At 33.3% G+C, this 21,015-nt stretch overlaps 1 protein-coding gene, 1 long non-coding RNA gene and 1 pseudogene across 7 annotated transcripts; 2 read left to right on the plus strand and 1 right to left on the minus strand.

The window, feature by feature from the left end:
• Window positions 1-909: 909 nt before the first annotated feature.
• Window positions 910-9,068, minus strand: LOC123895310 (annotated as a pseudogene).
• On the plus strand, window positions 2,491-6,128 carry LOC123895311. Of its 6 annotated transcripts, XR_006804192.1 has the most exons (11): window positions 2,491-2,959; window positions 3,445-3,504; window positions 4,028-4,092; window positions 4,257-4,373; window positions 4,458-4,551; window positions 4,652-4,729; window positions 4,839-4,963; window positions 5,063-5,314; window positions 5,410-5,481; window positions 5,582-5,632; window positions 5,849-6,128. It is a non-coding gene; the product is annotated as an uncharacterized LOC123895311 (long non-coding RNA). The 6 variants fall into 6 exon arrangements; XR_006804191.1 differs by lacking the exon at window positions 5,582-5,632 and having other exon boundaries at window positions 2,493-2,959; window positions 4,028-4,084; XR_006804189.1 differs by lacking the exon at window positions 5,582-5,632 and having other exon boundaries at window positions 2,494-2,959; window positions 3,445-3,508.
• Window positions 9,069-16,188: 7,120 nt separating the features above from the next.
• Window positions 16,189-19,027, plus strand: LOC123895312 (transcription factor TCP4-like). Its single transcript, XM_045945564.1, has 2 exons — window positions 16,189-18,651; window positions 18,738-19,027. Exon 1 carries the CDS (start codon window positions 17,343-17,345, stop codon window positions 18,603-18,605), a length of 1,263 nt encoding a protein of 420 aa, XP_045801520.1. The 5' UTR covers window positions 16,189-17,342; the 3' UTR covers window positions 18,606-18,651; window positions 18,738-19,027.
• Window positions 19,028-21,015: the final 1,988 nt, after the last annotated feature.

Here is a 21,015-nt window from a genome sequence, read left to right on the forward strand (position 1 = left end):
TCTTATTCTAATTCTGCATATTTTCATATTTTAATTATACACTCAATCTATTATCATTCGATCCATTACTTTTTTGGTATCAGAGCCCATTAGAGCCCCTAGTAAAAAGAGTAGAAAAAATTACACAAAAACCTCTAATAATTATAAGCCTTATATAAAGAACCCTCTGAAGATAAATCTTATAAAAAATCTAAAGGAAAGAAGAAAACATTTAAAAATGATAAATCTGATATTAAATGTTTTAAGTGTGGACATTTTGGTCATTATGCAAAAACTTGCCGTGTTAAACAAAAAATTAACGAGATTCATAAATTAGATATCAGTGATCAGTTAAAAGAAAATCTTATTAATGTATTAAAAGATATTATGTTAAATGATACCTCATCTATATGCTACAGTGAGATTTTATTAGACCATGTACAATGGTCACTTAAATTCAACACCTCTTTTTCACTTCCCAACACTCCACATCATTTTCTTTTTCTTCCACTTACTCATTCAACACTCATTCAACTTTTACCCTCTTCAATAGTTTTTCCATTCAACACTCTACCCCACCACTTTATCTACCCCACAACTTTTTATTTCATATTCTTATTTAAATTTATATTTTTGTTTTTATGATTACATAAAATTATAATTATCGATTAAAATTAAATTAAAATAATTAACACTTAACGATTTATTTTTTAGTTTTTTGTAATAAAAACAAAATTTATTTAATGAAATTATACGATACAAATAATCTTAACTTAATTTAAAATACAACATACAAGTAATGTAATTAGTACGATACAAATAATGTGAAATGCAATACAACACACAAGCAACATAATTAGTACGATACAAATAATTTAAAATGCGATACACACACGAGCAACGTAATAATTAGTACGATACAAATCATCTTCAATCACGTCTCATTCCAAACTTTGTCCATATGTGCTTCACTAAATCTGCTTGCAATTCTTGATGACCTTTTGGATCACGGAACTCAGATCTAGCACGCACATGATTTACAAAAGCGGGTAACACCTCGGTCGAGTATGGTTGCGGTGCACTAGATCAACTTTCCTCAGATTGCTCAAAATCGGTCCAACGTTGAGCATACGAGTCTCGTTCATCCCCAACAATCATATTATGTAATATGATGCATGATCTCATTATGACACCCAAATCGGCTATGTCCCACAAGCGAGCTGGTTCACGGATGATTTTAAATCGAGCTTGAAGAACTCCAAATGCACGTTCGATGTCCTTCCGATATCCCTCCTGATATTTTGCAAATAACTTATCGGGTTCACTTTGAGGAAGTCTAATCGATTTGACGAAAGTTGGATAAGAAGGGTAGATACCATCAACTAGATAGTATGTCATATTATAGGGACGCTGATTCACAAAGAAATTAACAGTACACTACTAGAAAACTTGCTTTTAGAGACCGATTTAGCGACCGAAATAAGTTGGTCTCTATAGAGACCGAATCAGAGACCGAAATTTCGAAATTCAAAGCCAAAAATAAATCGGTCGCTAAATCGGTCGCTACGTAATTATATAGACCGAATTAGGTACCGATAATTAGCGACTATTATTTCGGTCACTATTAGAGACCAAATTAGAGACCAAAATTTTGAGCTCAAAGTCAAAAATTAAATCGGTCGCTAATTCGGTCGCTAAGAGACTATAGAGACCGATTTGGAGACTGATTATTAGGTGCGGCAGCAGATCCGACGCAAATGTGTTATTTTCTTTACAAATCATAAAAAATAAAATTAATCAAATATAAGACCATAAGAACATAAGAATATTCCTTTCCTTTTATTAATATTCCTTTCCTTTCATATCTAATCTATCAATTAATCTTGTTGATCATGCAAAGACCAATCCCATACGAACATTCGATTCAAAGTGGTAGAGATGGATGAGGAAGTTGATTCGGAATTTGCACAAAACTCATTTACCCCACGTTGCAATATAAGCCAAAACATGGAAGCTACTTTACACAATATAAGTCAATAACTACACCTAATTCAAAAAACTGAAAAATATGTAAAGCAATGTCAAGGATTTTCATAATGCGTTTTATGACATGTTCTTGTTGCCTAGTACTTCCGTGATCTTCTTCGATATCAATCAAAGGCTAAACAAAATATGTAATTTATGTAAAATTAATGAAGTTCTAGACACAAGTATTAATTCAAAATAAAAAGTAACAAAATTTTCAATAAAGGAATGAATTACTTTAATTGAATTATTTATAATTTGTTAACGGATGCAAAATGGAAAAAAGAAGATAACATTAGGTAACATGAAATAAAACTAACAAAACTTAGTTGAGATATTTAAGCCAAATTAAATTATCTTTTAAAAAAAGATAAAGATTAATCATATATATATATATATATATATATATATATATATATATATATATATATATATATATATATATATTGGTTTACAATGAGTTGGGGATCAAACCTAGAACCTATATCATATACTACCCAAACCCCTCACCACTGGACCAAACCTAATTGCTTAAATTAATCGTATATAATACTAAACACTGTTTTCTATTCCCAAATTCCCTTTCTTCACTTCACTGAACGTATTTCTTCACTTCCCAAATTCGTCGCGCGTCAATTGAATGAATTCCTAAGTTGCTGATAATTGTTGTCGTATTTCGTTGATCGATTAGTTGATTAATCGTCCTGGGACGTTGAACTTGTTTTCGCTTTCGATAATGCGATGTTGTTTACAGTTTCTTTTTATCGTGATTAGATTTTCTCATTAAACCCTAAGTCAAGTGTTTCAGCCTCTTCTTTTCCACCGCTTCACCTCTCTCGTGTGACCTTATATTCTTCTCCACTGCACAACGATTCTCTTTATCTCTCTCGGTTCCAAAGCATTATTTCTGTGTCAGCCTCCTCTCTCGTCAGGATTATGCGCCAGCCTATTAAAGGTAATGCTATTTCTCATTGCTATTGTTTCTGAACAGTTATAACAGTTAGGTAAAACTGAATTGATACGGTTATCCCAAACTGAACTAATATAAAGGTTTGGTTTTTGTGGTTCCAAACCAAAACTACCTTTATAGAAAACCTAATTGTATTTTTTTCAAATTGAACTGCTTCTTTGTGAACTGATTGAATTGAACCACACAAAAAAAGAATTGAATTGCACGGATAGTTCACAAACTTAACCAAACCAAATCGTTTCAGTTGGCTTTAATTTGTGAACTGTCACTCACAATTCAGTTTATATGTTTTTAAACAGTACTGACCTACTAGGTAATGAAGTATGTAAAGATAAATGTAGGTATTTTAAATTTTAATACCAAGCTATACCTGGGTTATAGTCTCCGAATATTACTTGCTATTGCATTTCCACCATATTGACCATGATAGTTTTAATTAATAATAGTGTTATCTATATCATGATTTGTAGGTGTTGATTTCAAGATCAAAACGCTAACCGTAGGTGGAAAAAGATCAAAACGCTCCACAAGTATGTATATGTGAATGAAATTAATTTGTTATATTGTAAATTAATTTTATCAGAATTTTATCATGTGCTTAAAATTAATTTTATCTGAATTACATCAGAATCTTAAAACTTGTTCATTTTTTTTCTTTCTCTGTTGGTTTATGGTTAATTTGATATTTTGATTTGTTGATACCAAGATACTAATATTGAAAATCCTTTAATTTTCATGTAGATATTGCTCTCATATAGAAATTCTTTAACCTTGTATTATAGTAACCTGCTGTTAATAGAAATCTTTTAACCTTGTGTTATAATAACCTGCTGTTAATTCTGGAACTTGTGTTGCCAATGAATTGCTTCTCATTCGTTTTGCATGTGATCTTGTAGTGTAATGCCAATGAATTCAAGCTATTTTTGCTGATAGTTTCACTCAACTTGTTTGGAATATGCTTCTTATATTGTAGTTGAATTTATTTTTTTTTGTACAAGTAGTTGAATTTGTTTTATTTTTGTACATGACCTGTATGCCTTAATTATATTACAGAATATATAAATGAACATCCAACTACATCGTCGAAGATGTTAAACTTCAGTCCAACGGGTTGACTGGTAGATTACCTTTTACTGGCATTATGATTTCCAGCATATTCAGTAGTCTTTTAATATACAATAAGATTTTAAGCTCAATATTGAGTATAAAATGTTAAGTTATTACTCTAATCAAAGTTTGGGTCCTGTTAATCTATCTCTCATAGTTTTTATAATTTCTCCAGGTATGCATCAACTGAAAATGCAACTGGCTTCTGTCAACCGCCTCAGTTAAAAATAGCTGACTTTTCATAGAATTTTTTAGTTGGTAGTATACCAAAATGCTTGGAGTTTCTTCCAAGGTGATTTTTCCGATTCACATGTGATGTTGGCATTCTTTTCCTCGACTGTAATTAGAAAACATATGTACATATTCTGTCAAACAGGTCGAGCTTTCAAGGGAACTGCCTCCAGAGCAATGATCTGAACCAGCGGCCTTCCATAAAATGCGGCAGTGCTTCACCCGCCAAGAGTCAACCAGTAAGGGACCACCAAATTAATTTTTGGTTTATAAGTTTGCCTACTTTGAAGATTCGCAGATTTACCTAAGCTGTAATTTGTATTCTGTTTTGTTTTTCAGCTGGATGATGTGATTGATCCGGTGATTCCAAGAGGCAGTTTGAGAGATTCTCTAGAAATTGAAGCATCTTTCTTGCAGGTAGTTTTATAAGATTTATACTGGGTTAAATTCTTGTACTTATCTTGATTTGAATCATGGCTTTGGTGACCTTTAGATAGTGAGATTCTTTGTTTGTGTTTATTCACAGAGAGAGGAAGAATTGCTTTCTAGTTGGTGGAGAGAATATGCAGAGTGTAGTGACAAACTTCTGGTACCAAGTTAGATAGACATCAAGAGAGAGTTGGTGTTCCTGTGAAGGGAGGACTCTATGAGGTACTTGTTTTATATTTTGTCATCTTTCTGCATTACCAATGATAGTAATTATTAACTTTCTGCTTTTGGCTGATTTGTGTATGAAATTTTTGTGTGTAGTTTGGACACAGTTTTCTACGTTTCTTCTCTAAGCCTCAAATTTTCATACAATCTCTCTTTCTTTTAAATGGAGAAATGAACAAGAGAGAAACATGTTGGACTAAAGAGAAATGAACAAGAGAGAAACAATCTCGCTTTCTTGTAAAGTGGCATTTATATACGAATAATGTTTGTTATGTTGATAGTGTTGTTGTGTTTCACAATGCCAGTACAAGATTCAGCGATGGTGCACGATTTGGACTAGGTGTGGAGGTATGATATTAAAAAATATTTGCTGTTTTATTATATATTAGTAGCTTGTGCTAAAGTTGTTAATTTATTTGTAACACTATTATGAGCTTTAATAGGTTGGAATAAGTACAAGCAGGATTCATGCTCGGGGGTCCAGTAGGAGTTGATAGATTGTTAACAACCAAATGGTATGAGCTGATGATATAAGCTATTTTTATAATAAACGATAAAATAAAGTCAAATTTTTATCATATAAGTTGTTAACCATTTTCATAAGCTATCCTGCAGAGTTTTATGGAAATAAGCTAAAAACAACTTATAGACATCAGAATTGTTTTCGTAAGTTCTCACAAGTGCTTATGTCCATAGATAACTTCCAATAAGTCAATCCATAGGCACACGATCAATTTGAACTATAATAACTAATCACCATAATAATATGTGGCAGAGAAGATTGATGTGAAATAAATATAACATTTTTGACAATGACCAACAACTATTAGGCTTATGAAAAGGATTGTAACTGATACATGAACTATTCATTTGTCAATGCAGGATTCTCAAAGGAAGTGGACAAGTAGTAGATGGTGATAAAGCAATTAGCTACACTCAGAGACCTAACTACTTGATTTGTAATTTTTGCTAGTCAGAGAGAATCCACATGAAGGGAGGGAGGGTAGGCAGAGAAGGTCCCCTGGCCTGGTTGTAATTTATTTTCGTTAGACTTTTTCTTCTGTGTTGGGAGAGGTTCAAATTGTACAATATTCAATTTAGAGAAGTGATGATAATTTGTGTATGTTGCTGCTTTTGTATTCATTGTGTTTGTACAATAAAATTGGTGATCATTGTGTAGGAATTGTTTTTCAAATTATTGCAGTATTACTGTTATGCAAATAAAAAGCTCCACTTTTAAGCTCCTAATATTCTATTGATTACCCAATGTAATTGCTTATGCCATGAAAGATTATGTGAACTTGAAGTCTCTTGGTTGATATATAGCTTGCATGAACAAACATTGTTCTAATATATAACAATTAAATATTTCGTCAAAATTTTTTTTTTAAAAAAAAAACTTATTAGAGACCGAAATAGAGACTGAATTTGCCACACAGCGTCTTAAAATCGGTCGCAACATTGGTCGCAATGAACAGAAAAATTAATTCAAATCGGTCACTACATCAGTCGCTAAAATCAGTCTCTCAATTAGTCGATATAGTGTCGCAAAATCAGTCACTAAAACAGTCTCTGAAATCGGTTGCTATTTTAGTCTCTAAAATCGGTCGCTACATCTGTCACAACGAACCAATAAATTATTAAGCAATCGGTCACTAAATCAGTCGCTATAGCGTCGTACAATGCGTCGCAACCAGCGACACAAATTCAGTCTCTAAGCCAGTCTCTGATTTCGGTCACTGTTTCGGTCGCTAATTTCGGTCTCTAATTCAGTCACTACAAAATCGGTCGCTGGGGTGGTCACAACTGATCAGCGACCAGGGTCTTTGATGCTGATTTTTTTTGGTCGCTATTTCGGTCGCTAATGGATTTAGAGACCGATTTTCATCAAAATCGGTCTCTAAATCGGTCGCTAAAGCCGAGTTTTCTAGTAGTGGTAGGAGCATTTCCCTGTTTCACGTCATCAAACACCGGTGACCGGTATAGAACGTTAATATCGTTCAACGTTCCCGGACATCCAAAAAATGCATGTCAGATCCATAGATCATGAGATGCAACTGCTTCAAGAATAACTGTGGTGGTTCCCTTATTCCCCCTAGTAAATTGACCTTCCCATGTTTTAGGACAATTTTCCCACTCCCGGTGCATGCAGTCAATACTCCCAATCATCCCTGGGAACCCCCGCATTTCATTAACATGTAGTATTTTTTGCAGGTCATCTTGGGTTGGTGCTCTCAGATACACTTGCTCATACAATCGTATGATTCCTTTACAGAATCTACGTAAGCACTTCAATGCTGTAGTACCTCCTATTTTGATGTACTCATCGACCGCATCTGCTGTCATACCATATGCTAACATACGCATTGTTGTGGTACAATTTACTAAAGGTGATATACCTTCTTTATTGGCTGTATCAACTCGCTGGGTGAAGTAGTTATCACTACTTGAAAGGTCCCCAACAATTCGAAGGAAAACATGTTTTTGCATCCGGTAGCGACGACGAAACATTGCATCGTCATATGTAGGTTCATCGGCAAAGTAGTCGTCAATTAGTTTTTGGTTTGCCGCTGCATGATCTCTATTGAGATATTTTCTAGTACGAGGTGCATTATCTTCCAATATTTTTTGTCGACGCTCTTTAAATCGATTGAGTATATAAGTCTCATCAATTTCACGTCTTTGTTTGTAGGCTGCGATATCAAAATGAAATTTTGATGGATCCATTTTTTGTGATATTGGAAGTAGATTGGATGAGATTTGGGATATTGGAAGTAGTTGGATGAGATTTGGGATATTGGAGGTAGATTGATACATAAATGGTTGCATGAGTCCCTATATATAAATGATAGACCACTGACGGATTTGAAATAAATATTGTATAGAGTTAATTATCGGATAAAGATTAGATTCGATTGGGGTGGTAGACCACTGACGGATTTGAAATAAATATTGTATAAAGTTAATTATCGGATAAAGATAGCAGACAATAATGTGGGATTGGTACTATACTGCCAAAATGATAGCATACAATAATGATAACATACAATAATTTAAATGTCACAAACACTACACTGACATAAATCAATGCAATAAAATTAAAGCAAACACTACACTGACATATTCAAACACAATAAAACTGACATATTCAAATGCAATAAAATTAAAGGAAACACTACAGACAAATACTTGCTTGAAATTAATCATCAAACAGTTCTTGGGCCAACTTTTCCAACATTTTTTTCTTCCAGTCATTGGGATGGTCGTCGGAACTTAACTATAGACACAATTTCATTTTCTCCACTTGGTTAGCCTCTTGTTGCATCAATGTCATTTTCTCCATTTGTTCAAGCTCTTTCTCCCTTAATTGTTTGAATTCAGTCCATTCTTTTTCCATCACCTCCGAGGTTTCCTTGCTTTTTTTTTACCCTTTTTTTTAGCTGTCTCCCTACCCATAAGACGAGCACTAGATCCTACAGAGTTTGAGCCACATGCATCACTCTTGTGAGATCTCCTAGATCCACTACTTCCTGAGTCAGTATTTCCTCCTAATTGACTATTATAACGTGGCTGATCACTGAGAGCTTGCCATTCTGCCATTAAAGTGAATTGAACATTCTTCCCACATGCGTATATTTCTTGCGCTTTTGCCAAAACGTCATTCTCCGACCAACCGCTTGCTTGCAAACGCCTAGCAGCCTCATAAGCGCCAATCCATTTACCCAGTATTTTGTTCATATAATTAAAACGATTTCGGCATGCAGCTCCATCACGCGGAGAATCGAATGAGCAATGCTCATTACAATAGTCATCAATTTTACCCCAATATGTATCACCTTTCTGGTTTCTCCCGACAACACTGTTTGTTCCAAATTTAATCCACCCACTAATTAGCACCAAAATTTTGATCAGTGTTCCACCCACTTTGATGGTTTTTCTTGCTCTTAGGAGTTGAATCATCTGAATTTGGAGTGACTTCATTAGCAATAGTTATTTGTGTTGAAATTTCGGGAAAGTTAGGTGTACCACCACTCAAAAATATTTCATTAACCATCGGCATGTAACTATTAAACGGGGGTGTTTGAGATGGATTTCTCAGCATAGATCCATAATATGGATGAAAGTTTGGAACAAAGGATGATTGATTGAAATTTGGTGTTAAACCAAAATTAGGTATGTTTTGAGGATGTTGGTTGAAAAATTGATTTGGATTTTGATAATTGTTGGGATGATTAGAAGAATTTTGGGTGTTGTTGAAGTGATTATTGAGATCCATTTCACTTAAAAAAAGACTAATACTTCAAGATTAACACTAATAGTGTTATGAATAATTTGGTGGATGTCCATTAAGCATTGGCCCATTATATTGTCCTATAAATAGGACTTGTATTGTCATGTAAAGATACACCTTGATGAGAATAATACAATCTCTATTCTTTCTCTCTTCTCTTCTTCTCTCCTCTATACTTATATATTATTACTCTTGTTTATATTTCATAACACGTTATCAGCACGAGCTTACCAACTGAGGTACGTAATTCTTATTCTATTTTTATGAAATCACAAGTAGTTTTTATTTTTGATTATTATATGATTATGAATCGTTTGAACCTTGTATACTTATAAAGATCAAATAATAATAATTAAAATTAAATAAATAAGCATCATTTCTTTATGTATTTAATTGATTCAATGTTGTTTACGCTTCGTGATATCCGACATTTGTATGGTGAAGCATAACACTTTGATCATTAATATTACATAAAATGTTGATCAATTATTTATTTATTTATAATATGTATCTTGGATGTTTGATATTGTTTGAGTTTCGTGACCGACAATAGTCTGGTGAAGCATCATTATGCTTCGTGACCGACATCTGTATGGTGAAACATCGACACTTCGATCATCCAAAAGAACATAAACATATTTAAGAATTCATAATCTTGGTTCCTGAAGAACCTAGAAAGTTAATACTACTCTGTCCCAAAATATAAGGGAAAATTGGTCAAAGAAAGTTGATGTATTTGGTTAAAAATTTGGACTAGATACATCAACTTTGGTTGACCAATTTTCCCTTATATTTTGGGACGGAGGGAGTACATGAATTCCCGAAGAATTCATAATCTTGGTTCCTAAAGAACCTATTGTTAGTTCCTGAAGAACTTTGACATTTAATACATGAATTCTCGAAGAATTCATAATCTTAGTTCCCGAAGAACTTAGAAAAAAAATAATTTTGTTCCTGAAGAACTTACGAAATATCACCATTTATCACCATGCATCCCTAATGGATTGCACATCAAAATACTTTTATGTGTTATATAGTTCCTGAAGAACTAATAAAACAACTTCTTTTTCTCTTCAATGAATTCTAGATGAATTTAATATTCCTACATCCTTGAAGGATTGTAAATTGATAGTGATTTATTACATAGTTCCTGAAGAACTCATATTATTCTCTATGAATTTCTGAAGAATTCAAAAGAGTGGTTCATGAAGAACTCAAGATTATTCCTTGCGAATTCTAGAAGAATTCAATAATTTAGTACAATATTAATACATTCATATGTCATTCATATGTACCGTCAAAAAAAAAATGTCATATGTTAATTTGGTCAATCAATCTCATTGAAAACAATTGAATGCCTTTTATTTCTTTCTTTTATTGTTTTCAATTTATTACATTATCGGTTAAGGAAGTATTATGATTGATTCATTTGAAATTAAATGATTTGTTTTGAAAATAAAATTAGTTGATTTGACAAATTTTCAAATATCAATTGAAATATCATATTGTTTAATTTCTTTTGTGATTTCTATTAGCCAAATTTTTGTAATTGTGATACTACCTATTACTTTTGGAATTTTTGCAAGATGAAATCAACTTGACCTTTTAAATCATTAATTAAGGGATTATTTATTTACATTATTTTTGACAATTGTGATGTTTCCTGTTACTTTCATATACTAAGTTTGAATGTTACTAAAATAAAAGGTGTGCATGACTTAATACTTTATTCATTTTATTTTATACGATAACTTTGTACTATGTGTTATTATGAATTAATTCAGCTACTACAATGCTTAAGGTATGAATTGGGTCTTATTAAGAAAATATTTTTCTTCCATAATAAATCAATTTAATTGATATTTTTTTCTTTTGAAAATAAAATTATAATTCACACCTTAAGCATATCTTTTTTCTTTTGGAAATAAATTTAATTATAATTTATACCCAGAATATTTTTTTTTATATATTCAATTCAAGAATTCAAGAATATTTGTTTAATATTAATATCATATCCTTGGTTTATGGGATTTGAATTTATTTTGTGAAATTTTTAAATATTTGGTGTTGATTGAATGTGAGAACTGAGAATCATATATAATTTTAAACTATATAATCTCACGATTTGAGCCTAAAATATTATATGAGAAACTCTCTTTTACTTTAAAAGTTGTACCACTAATGTTAATTATTTTGTTAAAGTGTTCTATTTGGAAATTTATTTTAGGCTCAATTTTGTTAATTATTACACCAAATGTTTTTATTACGACAATTATTACACCAAATGTTATTTATATGAATATTTGTAAATATTTTGTAAATTTTATATTGTCTTGTTGTTATTTGAATGCTCACTTGCAAACTGTTATTGAAATTATTATTTTGAGGAACTATTAAGACAATTGACTATTAAGTTATCCTTACATTGATTTATTATTAGAGTTTTTTTATTATTATATATTGATTTGCCGTTGATTTGTGGCTATTTGAGATGATTTATAAAGTCATCAAAATTTATTGGCTCCATTTGCAAGGAAGAATTCGAGTGGCAACCTTTGCTTGGAGCTCATTTATATAAATGTACCAATGATTGGTAAGGGCACTCATTCGCTAATATGATGAAACGTTTTTAAACGGACATAAATGACAATAGTCACAATTCAGCCCAATAATAAGGGAGATGTTGATTTGCAGACTAATTAATTGCATAAGTATAATCTTCTTGTCATTCATACATGAATATCAATATGGAAACAAGAAACGAGGATATGGTAAATGAAACTACACATATTTTGGATAAATTAAGTGTAATGAAAAAGTTATAAACCAGAAGTTTATACTACACTTTTATATATAATAGTGCAATTGAAGCACAAATTATTGTAAACCAGAAGTTTACAAATCATATTAAATTTATTGTTGGCAATACCGGTTGGGTCATCCCGGATTTATTATGATGCGAAAAAAAAACTATAAATATATAGTGAAGGGCCTGAAGTTCCTTCATTCTAATCATTTTTATCGGTTACTAATTCCCAAAAGAAATTGATAATTTGAGATTTTTGACCATTTAGAGAATTGATGCATCAACTAAATTGGTCACATGCATGTTTACTCACAACCAGAAGTTTGTGAGTTTGTTTTCTCAAATAGTTTTGCTAAGATCTCATTTTCTAAATTCTTAGAAAATATTTGATAAGTATCGTATGTCAATTGAAATCGATATCAAATAGAATATGATCATACAAAAAATGGACTAGAAGATCCATTCTTTAGACGTCTAAAGTAATTACATGACTGATACTTATGAGATCATAACTTCTAATTTATATTTTGGGAACATTCAAACATGTATATTGAGATACTAATTCGCATCAAGCCAACTAGTTATTATAAGTTCTCCCCTAATTTACAATTTGAACTTTGTTTATAAACATGATTCCCATATAAGCATTTTTGGATGTGTTGTGTATGTGCAATTGCTCCAATAGAATGCATTTAAACGGTTCTTAAAGAATATTGGGAAAATGTATTTGATATGAATCTCCATCTATTATAAATCATCTTGAGCCAAAAATTGGAGAATTATTTACAGCCCTGTAGGCTGATTTTCAAGTGATGAATTAATTTTCCCAATATTAGGGGGGAGAATAAGCAGCTGAAAAATATGAACCAGAAGTTCAAATGAATCACTTGAAATAAATTAATGTTATTATCTCACATTGATCCTCATAGTTTGAATCAAATGTTCAAAATATAAATCATTTGCAAAATTTATGAAATCAACTATTAGCTGCTAATGCTCCAAACAAAATGGATGTCCCTGTTGGACAATCTTATTTTGCAAATCAGTATTAACCACCCTGAAGTGTGGTAGATCAGTCGGTTCCAACAATAAAAATCCTCAAATAAGAAAAGGAGCTAAAAAGAAAGATGACCCAAGTGAGGATATGAAAACATCAAAAGAGTATTTGACATAATTGAGTTTTAAGTTCCAGAAGAACTTCTCAGGTACCTGAAATTTATGATAATAAAGAGATCTTGACGAATTATGTCATGAATGAAAATTATGTCATGAATGGAATATGATGGAACCGAAAGGAAGTCAACGTTGATGATATTTTTATATATAATATAGCGCTATTTGTGAAAATAGTTAATGAGGATCATGAACTAAATTCTATTGAGAATTATAGACAATGATTGTCTAAATGAAAATGCAATTGCTACGTAATTAAAGTCACTTTGCAAAGTGAAGATTTTTGGACCAGCAGTCCATACACCTGAAGATGTAAAACATGATGAGATACGAATTAATTTTCTTGTGAATAGAAAATGTTGCAATACAAACATTAAAAGCTTGATTTTTTTTATTCAAGCATATTGGTAAAAGTTTGCTATTGATTGTGAAGAGAAATATTCACCTGAACTGAAATCAAAATTCTTCTCTTACTTTGATTAAGGTTGTTAACACATGGAAGATTCAATTTATTTGAAAAATGTGTTACGCTATGTTTATATGTCACTTGTTAGCGTGGATTATATAAAACTCCATGAAGAATTTAATTTCCACGAGACATACATTTCAAACTATCGAAGAGATGACTTAATGAAATGAATAAGTCACTTTGGAAATGAATTTGTTATATGATGACATAAACTCTCGAAGAGTTCTTGAAATCTATTGATTAAAGAAAAGTTTGAAATGAAATATATTTGATATTAACAAATATAATTTATTGTCACTTGATGTGAACAAAGATCATTTCATGTCTCAAGAAAATGATCACTTACTTGAATTGGTCTTGAAGGACCATATTTTAGTTCAATTGAGAACACTATTGCATTTTGCTAATTATGTATGTGATGGTATCAATAAACTCAAAGATATTGGAGCAAAGTCAAGTATATAATTTGTATATTAGAGATACAACAATATCATCCGATTATGTGGAAGTTTTAACACTACATTCAGAAAGTTCAGAGTGTGGTTTTGTTGAAGTTTGTGATTCTACACATACAAGAAATTTGAAGAAGATAATACTGCATCAACAGCTAATTCAGAGAAGATTATATTAAAGAAGAAGAATCAAGTCTTTCTACAAAGTCATCATCAAGTAAAGCTTCTGATCAACTATATTGAAGATTAATTGCTCTTATTCGTCTCATATATAATTGTCTTCATGAGGGGGAGATATAATTGTGTTCTGCACTCTTTTTCCCTTAACCATGGTTTTGTCCCATTGGGTTTTCCTGGTAAGGTTTTTAATGAGGCAGTTCAAACACAAAGGATGTTGTACTCTTTTTCCTTCACTAGAATTTTTTCCCACCAGGTTTTTTCTAGTAAAGGTTTTAATGAGGCATATCCTCGATGGACATCCAAGGGGGAGTGTTATGAATAATTTGGTGGATGTCCATTAAGCATTGGCCCATTATATTGTCCTATAAATAGGACTTGTATTGTCATGTAAAGATACACCTTAATGAGAATAATACAATCTCTATTCTTTCTCTCTTCTCTTCTTCTCTCCTCTATACTTATATATTATTACTCTTGTTTATATTTCATAACAAATAGGAAGATAAAATAAGATTATTATAGTGAAAAAATTCGTTTTTTTTTTTTTTTTTTCTGTGTCCAAATCAAATGAACCAAGTCTCTATTTATAGACAAAAAAAAAATCATGAATTTTGGTAAAAAAATAAAAAATTAATTTGCTATGAAATAATTGAGTTCAAAGTATTATTGTGATAAAAATCCAGCCGGCCAATCAAATAGCAACACGTGTCAGGATAAGTTTTTCTCTCTCCGTCCCTCTTCCAATCACGCGCCTTGTCTGCGCGTGTGTTGCACGCGCCAAGCTTGAACGAACAAGAACGCGCCACGTAACCCCCCTAGTTCAGATTCAACACAGTTGAATTTTTTCAACTCCTCACTCCTCCACATCATTCAACACCAAATTTCAACATACCTCATCCAATCATTTTCAACTATCAACCCCTGTTAAACATACCCATTGTAAATGGTCTTATGAAAATAAAAGCTCAACCCAATAATTTATCCCCTCATATGAGAGAATAGCGGACGTCCACTACAATTTAAGGTATAGTTAGGTGTTTTAGCATCCTAACTAAGCGTATGTTTGATTTCGCGTTGAACAACACCAAACGTGAGTTTCTTGACTCTAATTACGATTCCGTCAATTTCTACGTTGTTTGACTAAAAGCAAACATGAATCTATGAGACATGATTTTCTAATCAAACATGAGTATTCTTGAAGCTACAAATTGGAGTTTCTCCAATAAGTCAAAGTGATTTGTGGATTTCACTTTTTATTGGGGAAATTTTTTCCCTAATTACCCGTGGCTTTTTTACATTTTTCTAAAATTGTATCAAAATCAATTCTCTCCCCATCAACAATATATTATGTTCATTTTTTTGAAAAATATATGTTATGTTTATGAAAACACCTCAGACTCAAACCAAAGTACATTTGTTCACTAAAGAAAAATATAAACAATTTTACTTTGTAAAGAATAGGACAAACCATGCAAAAACTTAGGCAGACAGTGTTACTTTCAGAAAAGGAAGAGAAGGTATACAGTAATTTCACAAACCAGATATTTTATCAGTAAAGTAGTTTCGAGGAAGAAAGTAACTGTGTGTAGTTTCTTTTAAGTGAAAAAGAAAAAAGATAAAAGAGAGAAAAAGAAAAGAAGCCAAAAAAGCTGTGATGGTGTCCCTTTCAAAAGGTTTGGTGGTATAGCATATAAAGATCTATCTCTCCAGCAAAGGCATCCATCCACCTTACCTTTTTGAAATAAATAATGAAAACCAACAGTTTTATTTAACTTGAATTAGTACTAACAAGCAAGTAAACTCTCAATTACCAATTAATAATAATAATAATAATAATAATAATATTATAGAAAAAGGTACTACGTCTACTATTACTACTACTCCTACTAATAAGAAAGAAGTACTCTAGTACAGACAGTAAATTGGTTAAAGGTGAATGAATGAATGAATATTGGATAGGTTGTTGTTATTATGTAAGTAGTACAAAGAAGAGCAGCAGAGGAGCAGTGATGAAATAAAACGTCCATTCTGACCAAACACTGCCACCCGTTGTCACTGCCATCATCATCAAAACCCTCTTTCTTATAGGGCCAGAATGAATTCCTCTTCCCTATACTCTTAATTTACTGTTATCTCTCTCTCTCTCTCTTCTTTTCTTCTCTTGTCTTCCTGTGTGTTGAGATATGGAAATTTTGCTGGATTTTTCACAACAGGACACCTCTTTCTTGTTCTCTCCAACTGGAGGATATTAACCAACGCCCACACTCAAACCCTATTCATTCCAATCTTCTACCTACTTTCATTCATTCAATTATTATTATTATTATTGCAACAAAACAATAGTAAATAATACTAGTACTACTAGCTAGTGCCACAACAAACCAACCAAACTCTTCAACTTTAAAAAAAAAAAAAAGAAGCAAAAAGTGGTGCAGTAGAGTTTGAGATAGAGAAATGGGTTAGGCTCAAAACTGAAAAAGCATTATTGGGTTTTGGGGGGTGATGATGGAAATGGTAAAATTGAATGGCAGCAAGTTTTGATTTTCAGAGTGGTGGCAGTTGCAACACAAGAAGCAAATATTGGAAAGCAAAGAATAAAAAAAAAAAAAACATTAGTCTAGTAGTGTTGTTCTGTTAAAAAGCTGGAAGAAGATAAACACAATAAGGGTCTGAGTCTGGATCCTCCCAGAACAAGTCACCAAGGCCCTCACCACCATAATAATAATAATAATAATAATGATGATGATGATGAAGAAGAAGAAGATGATGAACACAACTCTTCTCCCTCATCTGGAAACCCCCATCCTCACTATCATCAACAAAACTCTACCTTTCATTTTCATCGCTACCCATACTTCCAACAGCATCTAGATTTAGAGCCGGAACAAGAGCCACTTCAACAACCAAAGAAATGGTCTTCTTTCCTTCCACCACCACACCCTAATCAACCACCAACAACATCATCATCATCATCATCGTTTTATTCCATCGAATATGCAAGAAAGATGGGAGAAACAACACACGACCACCAAACAGGAGAAGCAGAAACAACAGCAGCAACAACAATAAAACCAACAGCAACCTCGTCTAAGAGAATTGCAGGAGAAATCGTGGAAGTGCAAGGAGGTCACATTGTACGGTCAACAGGACGGAAAGACCGTCACAGCAAAGTATGCACGGCGAAAGGTCCACGTGACCGCCGTGTTCGACTCTCGGCCCACACCGCGATTCAATTCTACGACGTGCAAGACCGTTTGGGCTACGACCGGCCCAGTAAGGCAGTTGATTGGCTTATCAAAAAAGCCAAATCTTCCATTGACGAACTCGCTCAGCTTCCGGCATGGAATCCCACCGCCACATGTTCAACAACACCACAGCAGCAGCAGCAGCAGCAACAAACAAACGAAATGTTCAACCGGCAATCTCCGGTGGACAACCATCAAGTAACCGCTTCCACCATTCACCGCTCAGCGGCTGCATTAGAGCGAAGAATGCCACAACAACAACAAGAACAATTTCCTTCGCAGCAACTAGAGTTAGACTATAGCAATAGCAGCAGCGGGAAACATGGTTTTCTTCAAGGCTCATTGGATACTGACATTGCGGATACTATTAAGTCGTTTTTTCCAGTCGAAACGCCGACGACGTCGTTTCACAGTTACCCACAACCGCCTGATTTGCTTTCTCGAACTGCGGCTACCGCCCAGCAGCAAGATCTCCGCCTCTCATTGCAATCTTTTCAAGATCCTATTCTGCTTCAGAGCCACCATCACCACAACCAAGTGCTTTTCGCCGGAAACTCCTCACTCGGCGGCTACGACGTTGGTGGAAGTGGAAGCACCTTGTGGTCTGAGCAGCAGCAACAGGAGGAAAATGACAATGGTAGATTCCATAGAATGATGGCTTGGAATGCTAATAATGCTAATGTTAATGATCCAGATGGTGGTAACAGTGGCCATGGTGGTGGATTTGTGTTCAGCACACCTGCCGCTCCCGTTTTTGGCGGTTATGGCCAGTTTTTTACTCAGAGGGGACCCCTTCAGTCCAGTTACAATCCTTCAGTTCGTGCTTGGATAGATCCTTCAATGGCGGCGACGGCCAACATAGCCGATCACCATCATCACTATCTTTCGCCGATGATCCATCAGGCTTCTGTCTCTGGTGGTGGATTTTCCGGCTTTCGTATACCGGCACGAATTCAGGGTGAAGAGGAACATGACGGCCTATCTGATAAACCGTCCTCTGCTTCCTCTGATTCTCGCCATTGATTGAAACATTTAATTAATTAATAAATAAATAAATTCAAACTTTCAGGTTTTGCCTTCAACACCCACATCATGAAATTTCAATTGAGTTTCCCTCTGTTTTATTCTTACTTGCAATTTTTCTTTTGTTTTCAGGTTCGTGGTTTGTGTTGAAGATGGTTTGTTTATTGGAGAGAGCTTAGGATTAATTGGAATTCAAGAGCAACTTGGGTTTGGATTTTCGGATGTTTCAACTTCAATTCAATGGCGCTTGTAAACCGTGTGGGAATGAAGAAAATCTGGTTTGAATTATTCATTCGGGTTTTCAATTTTAGTCCCCCGGTTTTGTTCTGCATTTTATTTTATTTTTATGTACTGTGTGTTTAATTTGCTTCATGTGTTTTGTTCGATTACATACAATCTGTACCGGTTATTTTGTTGTGTCATCTTAATTTCTACTTGTTCCATTTCTAGTTTTGACTAGTAATCTGGAAGAATTAAAACATGCAGATTAAATAACTGAGCTAGTTTGCTCAAGAGTTTTATTTCCAACTTAGTGCAAAAAAAACTGAGCATTTTATCCTTGTTATAAAAATAGTAGTAAACCCAAATAAATAACCCGACATATAAACTTTGCATATTCAAATTTTGCGCATCACTTTGGTTTTGGGTTGTTGGTAGGTATCGATTAATGTTGTCTTTGTTTCAAATGAGGATAAACCCTTCTTTCTTTCTTTTTTTTTTAACTGCTTTCTAGTCAAACTAGTTTTTAGCTTCCTTCCTTATCATGGAAAAACAATAGGAAGTAAAATGTATATCAATATCAATCTTTTTCGTGCTTGAATTTTTGGTTGCATTTGACTGAGAAGTCATTGTCCATGAACAATAGAAGAACCTGTTGATGAAAGAAACAGGGCTTAATTACTAAATTGGTCCCTTAAAGACATTTTTGGTTTTAAATTGGTCCCTTAAAGACTTTGCCGTTAAACATTTTGGTCCTTTCCGTCCAGAAATTGTTAATTTGTACATGTGGCAAACTGAGTGCTGCTTACATGGTTGCTTACATGAATGCTTACTAGGTAAATCATTTAAGTTAAAAAAAAGACTTAAAATTAAAATTTAAAATAAAAAAAAATTATACAAACAAAAGAAACAGCTCCACCTTTCTTCCCCAATTTAGATATAGCAGAAACAACTCTTTCAAAAGCTTGAGTATTGAGAGTAACCCTATCACCCACACCACCAAAATCCGTCAAATTGAAAACCACAGGTCTCATCTTGGGAATCAGTCTAACCGAAACTCGTCCGAAAAACAAAAACCCACCAACCACCATGTTTCTTTGCCAAATAAAAACCGATGAAAAAGCTGCGATACATAGAACCAAAAAGAGGGTCTTGTGTGAGGTTATGAATGCTGGAACGCAACGTTTAAAGTCGAGTCTTTGGTGGTGGAACCGACCTAATGTTGAGGTTTCCACCATTATTCGGTGAAGTAGTTGTGAAATGGAGTTGGATTTAGCAGGTTACAAATTTGGAAAACATGGATTGGATTGGTTTGGTGTGAAATTGTGAGTTGGTGAGAAAGGTGTGGGTGAGTGAGAGAGAGTTAGTGTGAGAATGAAGGATCTGTGTTGTGTTGAAAGAGTGAATTGAAAGAGAAGGTTTGAGAGATGAGAACTGGAAGAAGTTGGTTGTTGTGACAATGATGGAGCAACCGTGGAAGAAGGATCTGTGTTGTATAATTTTTTTTTTATTTTAAATTTTAATTTTAAGTTTTTTTTAACTTAAATGATTTACCTAGTAAGCATCCATGTAAGCAGCCATGTAAGCACTCAGTTTGCCACATGTACAAATTAACAGTTTCTGGACGGAAAGGACCAAAATGTTTAACGGCAAAGTCTTTAAGGGACCAATTTGGGCCTTTTTTTCTTTAAGGGACCAATTTGAAACTAAAAATATCTTTAAGAGACCAATTTAGTAATTAAGCCAAAGAAACAGATTGTGAATTGTATGAGAGTTGATTCCGACCTTGTTAAAAGGGCAGTATCCTAAATTCATTATTGTTTGTTATTTGCTCCTTTGCCTTATCACATGTCATATTTTTAGTTCTTCCTCAGCTAGTTTAGTAAGCTATGATGATTGTGACCCAAAGGTTTATTATTATGTAGTACAGTATAAATAAAGTTGACACTTACCTACACACACATACTTATTAGTTTTGTTTAAGGGAAGGTTTAGATTCCAATAGAATGTTTTCATTATATGTGGTAGTTTTTAACTACACACACACACCTTTCTTCCCTTTTGGAACTAATGTTAAGGTCCTTAATATTTTTAAAAACCAGCCATAGATTGAACGAGACATTCAGGTTATGGTTTAATTAATTTAATCGTTCAACCACAGGGTCACATGAGTAACTCAACTAGGATTAAG

Source organism: Trifolium pratense, linkage group LG7 (genome assembly GCF_020283565.1).
Source record: "Trifolium pratense cultivar HEN17-A07 linkage group LG7, ARS_RC_1.1, whole genome shotgun sequence".
In the NCBI taxonomy this organism is placed as follows: domain Eukaryota; kingdom Viridiplantae; phylum Streptophyta; class Magnoliopsida; order Fabales; family Fabaceae; genus Trifolium; species Trifolium pratense.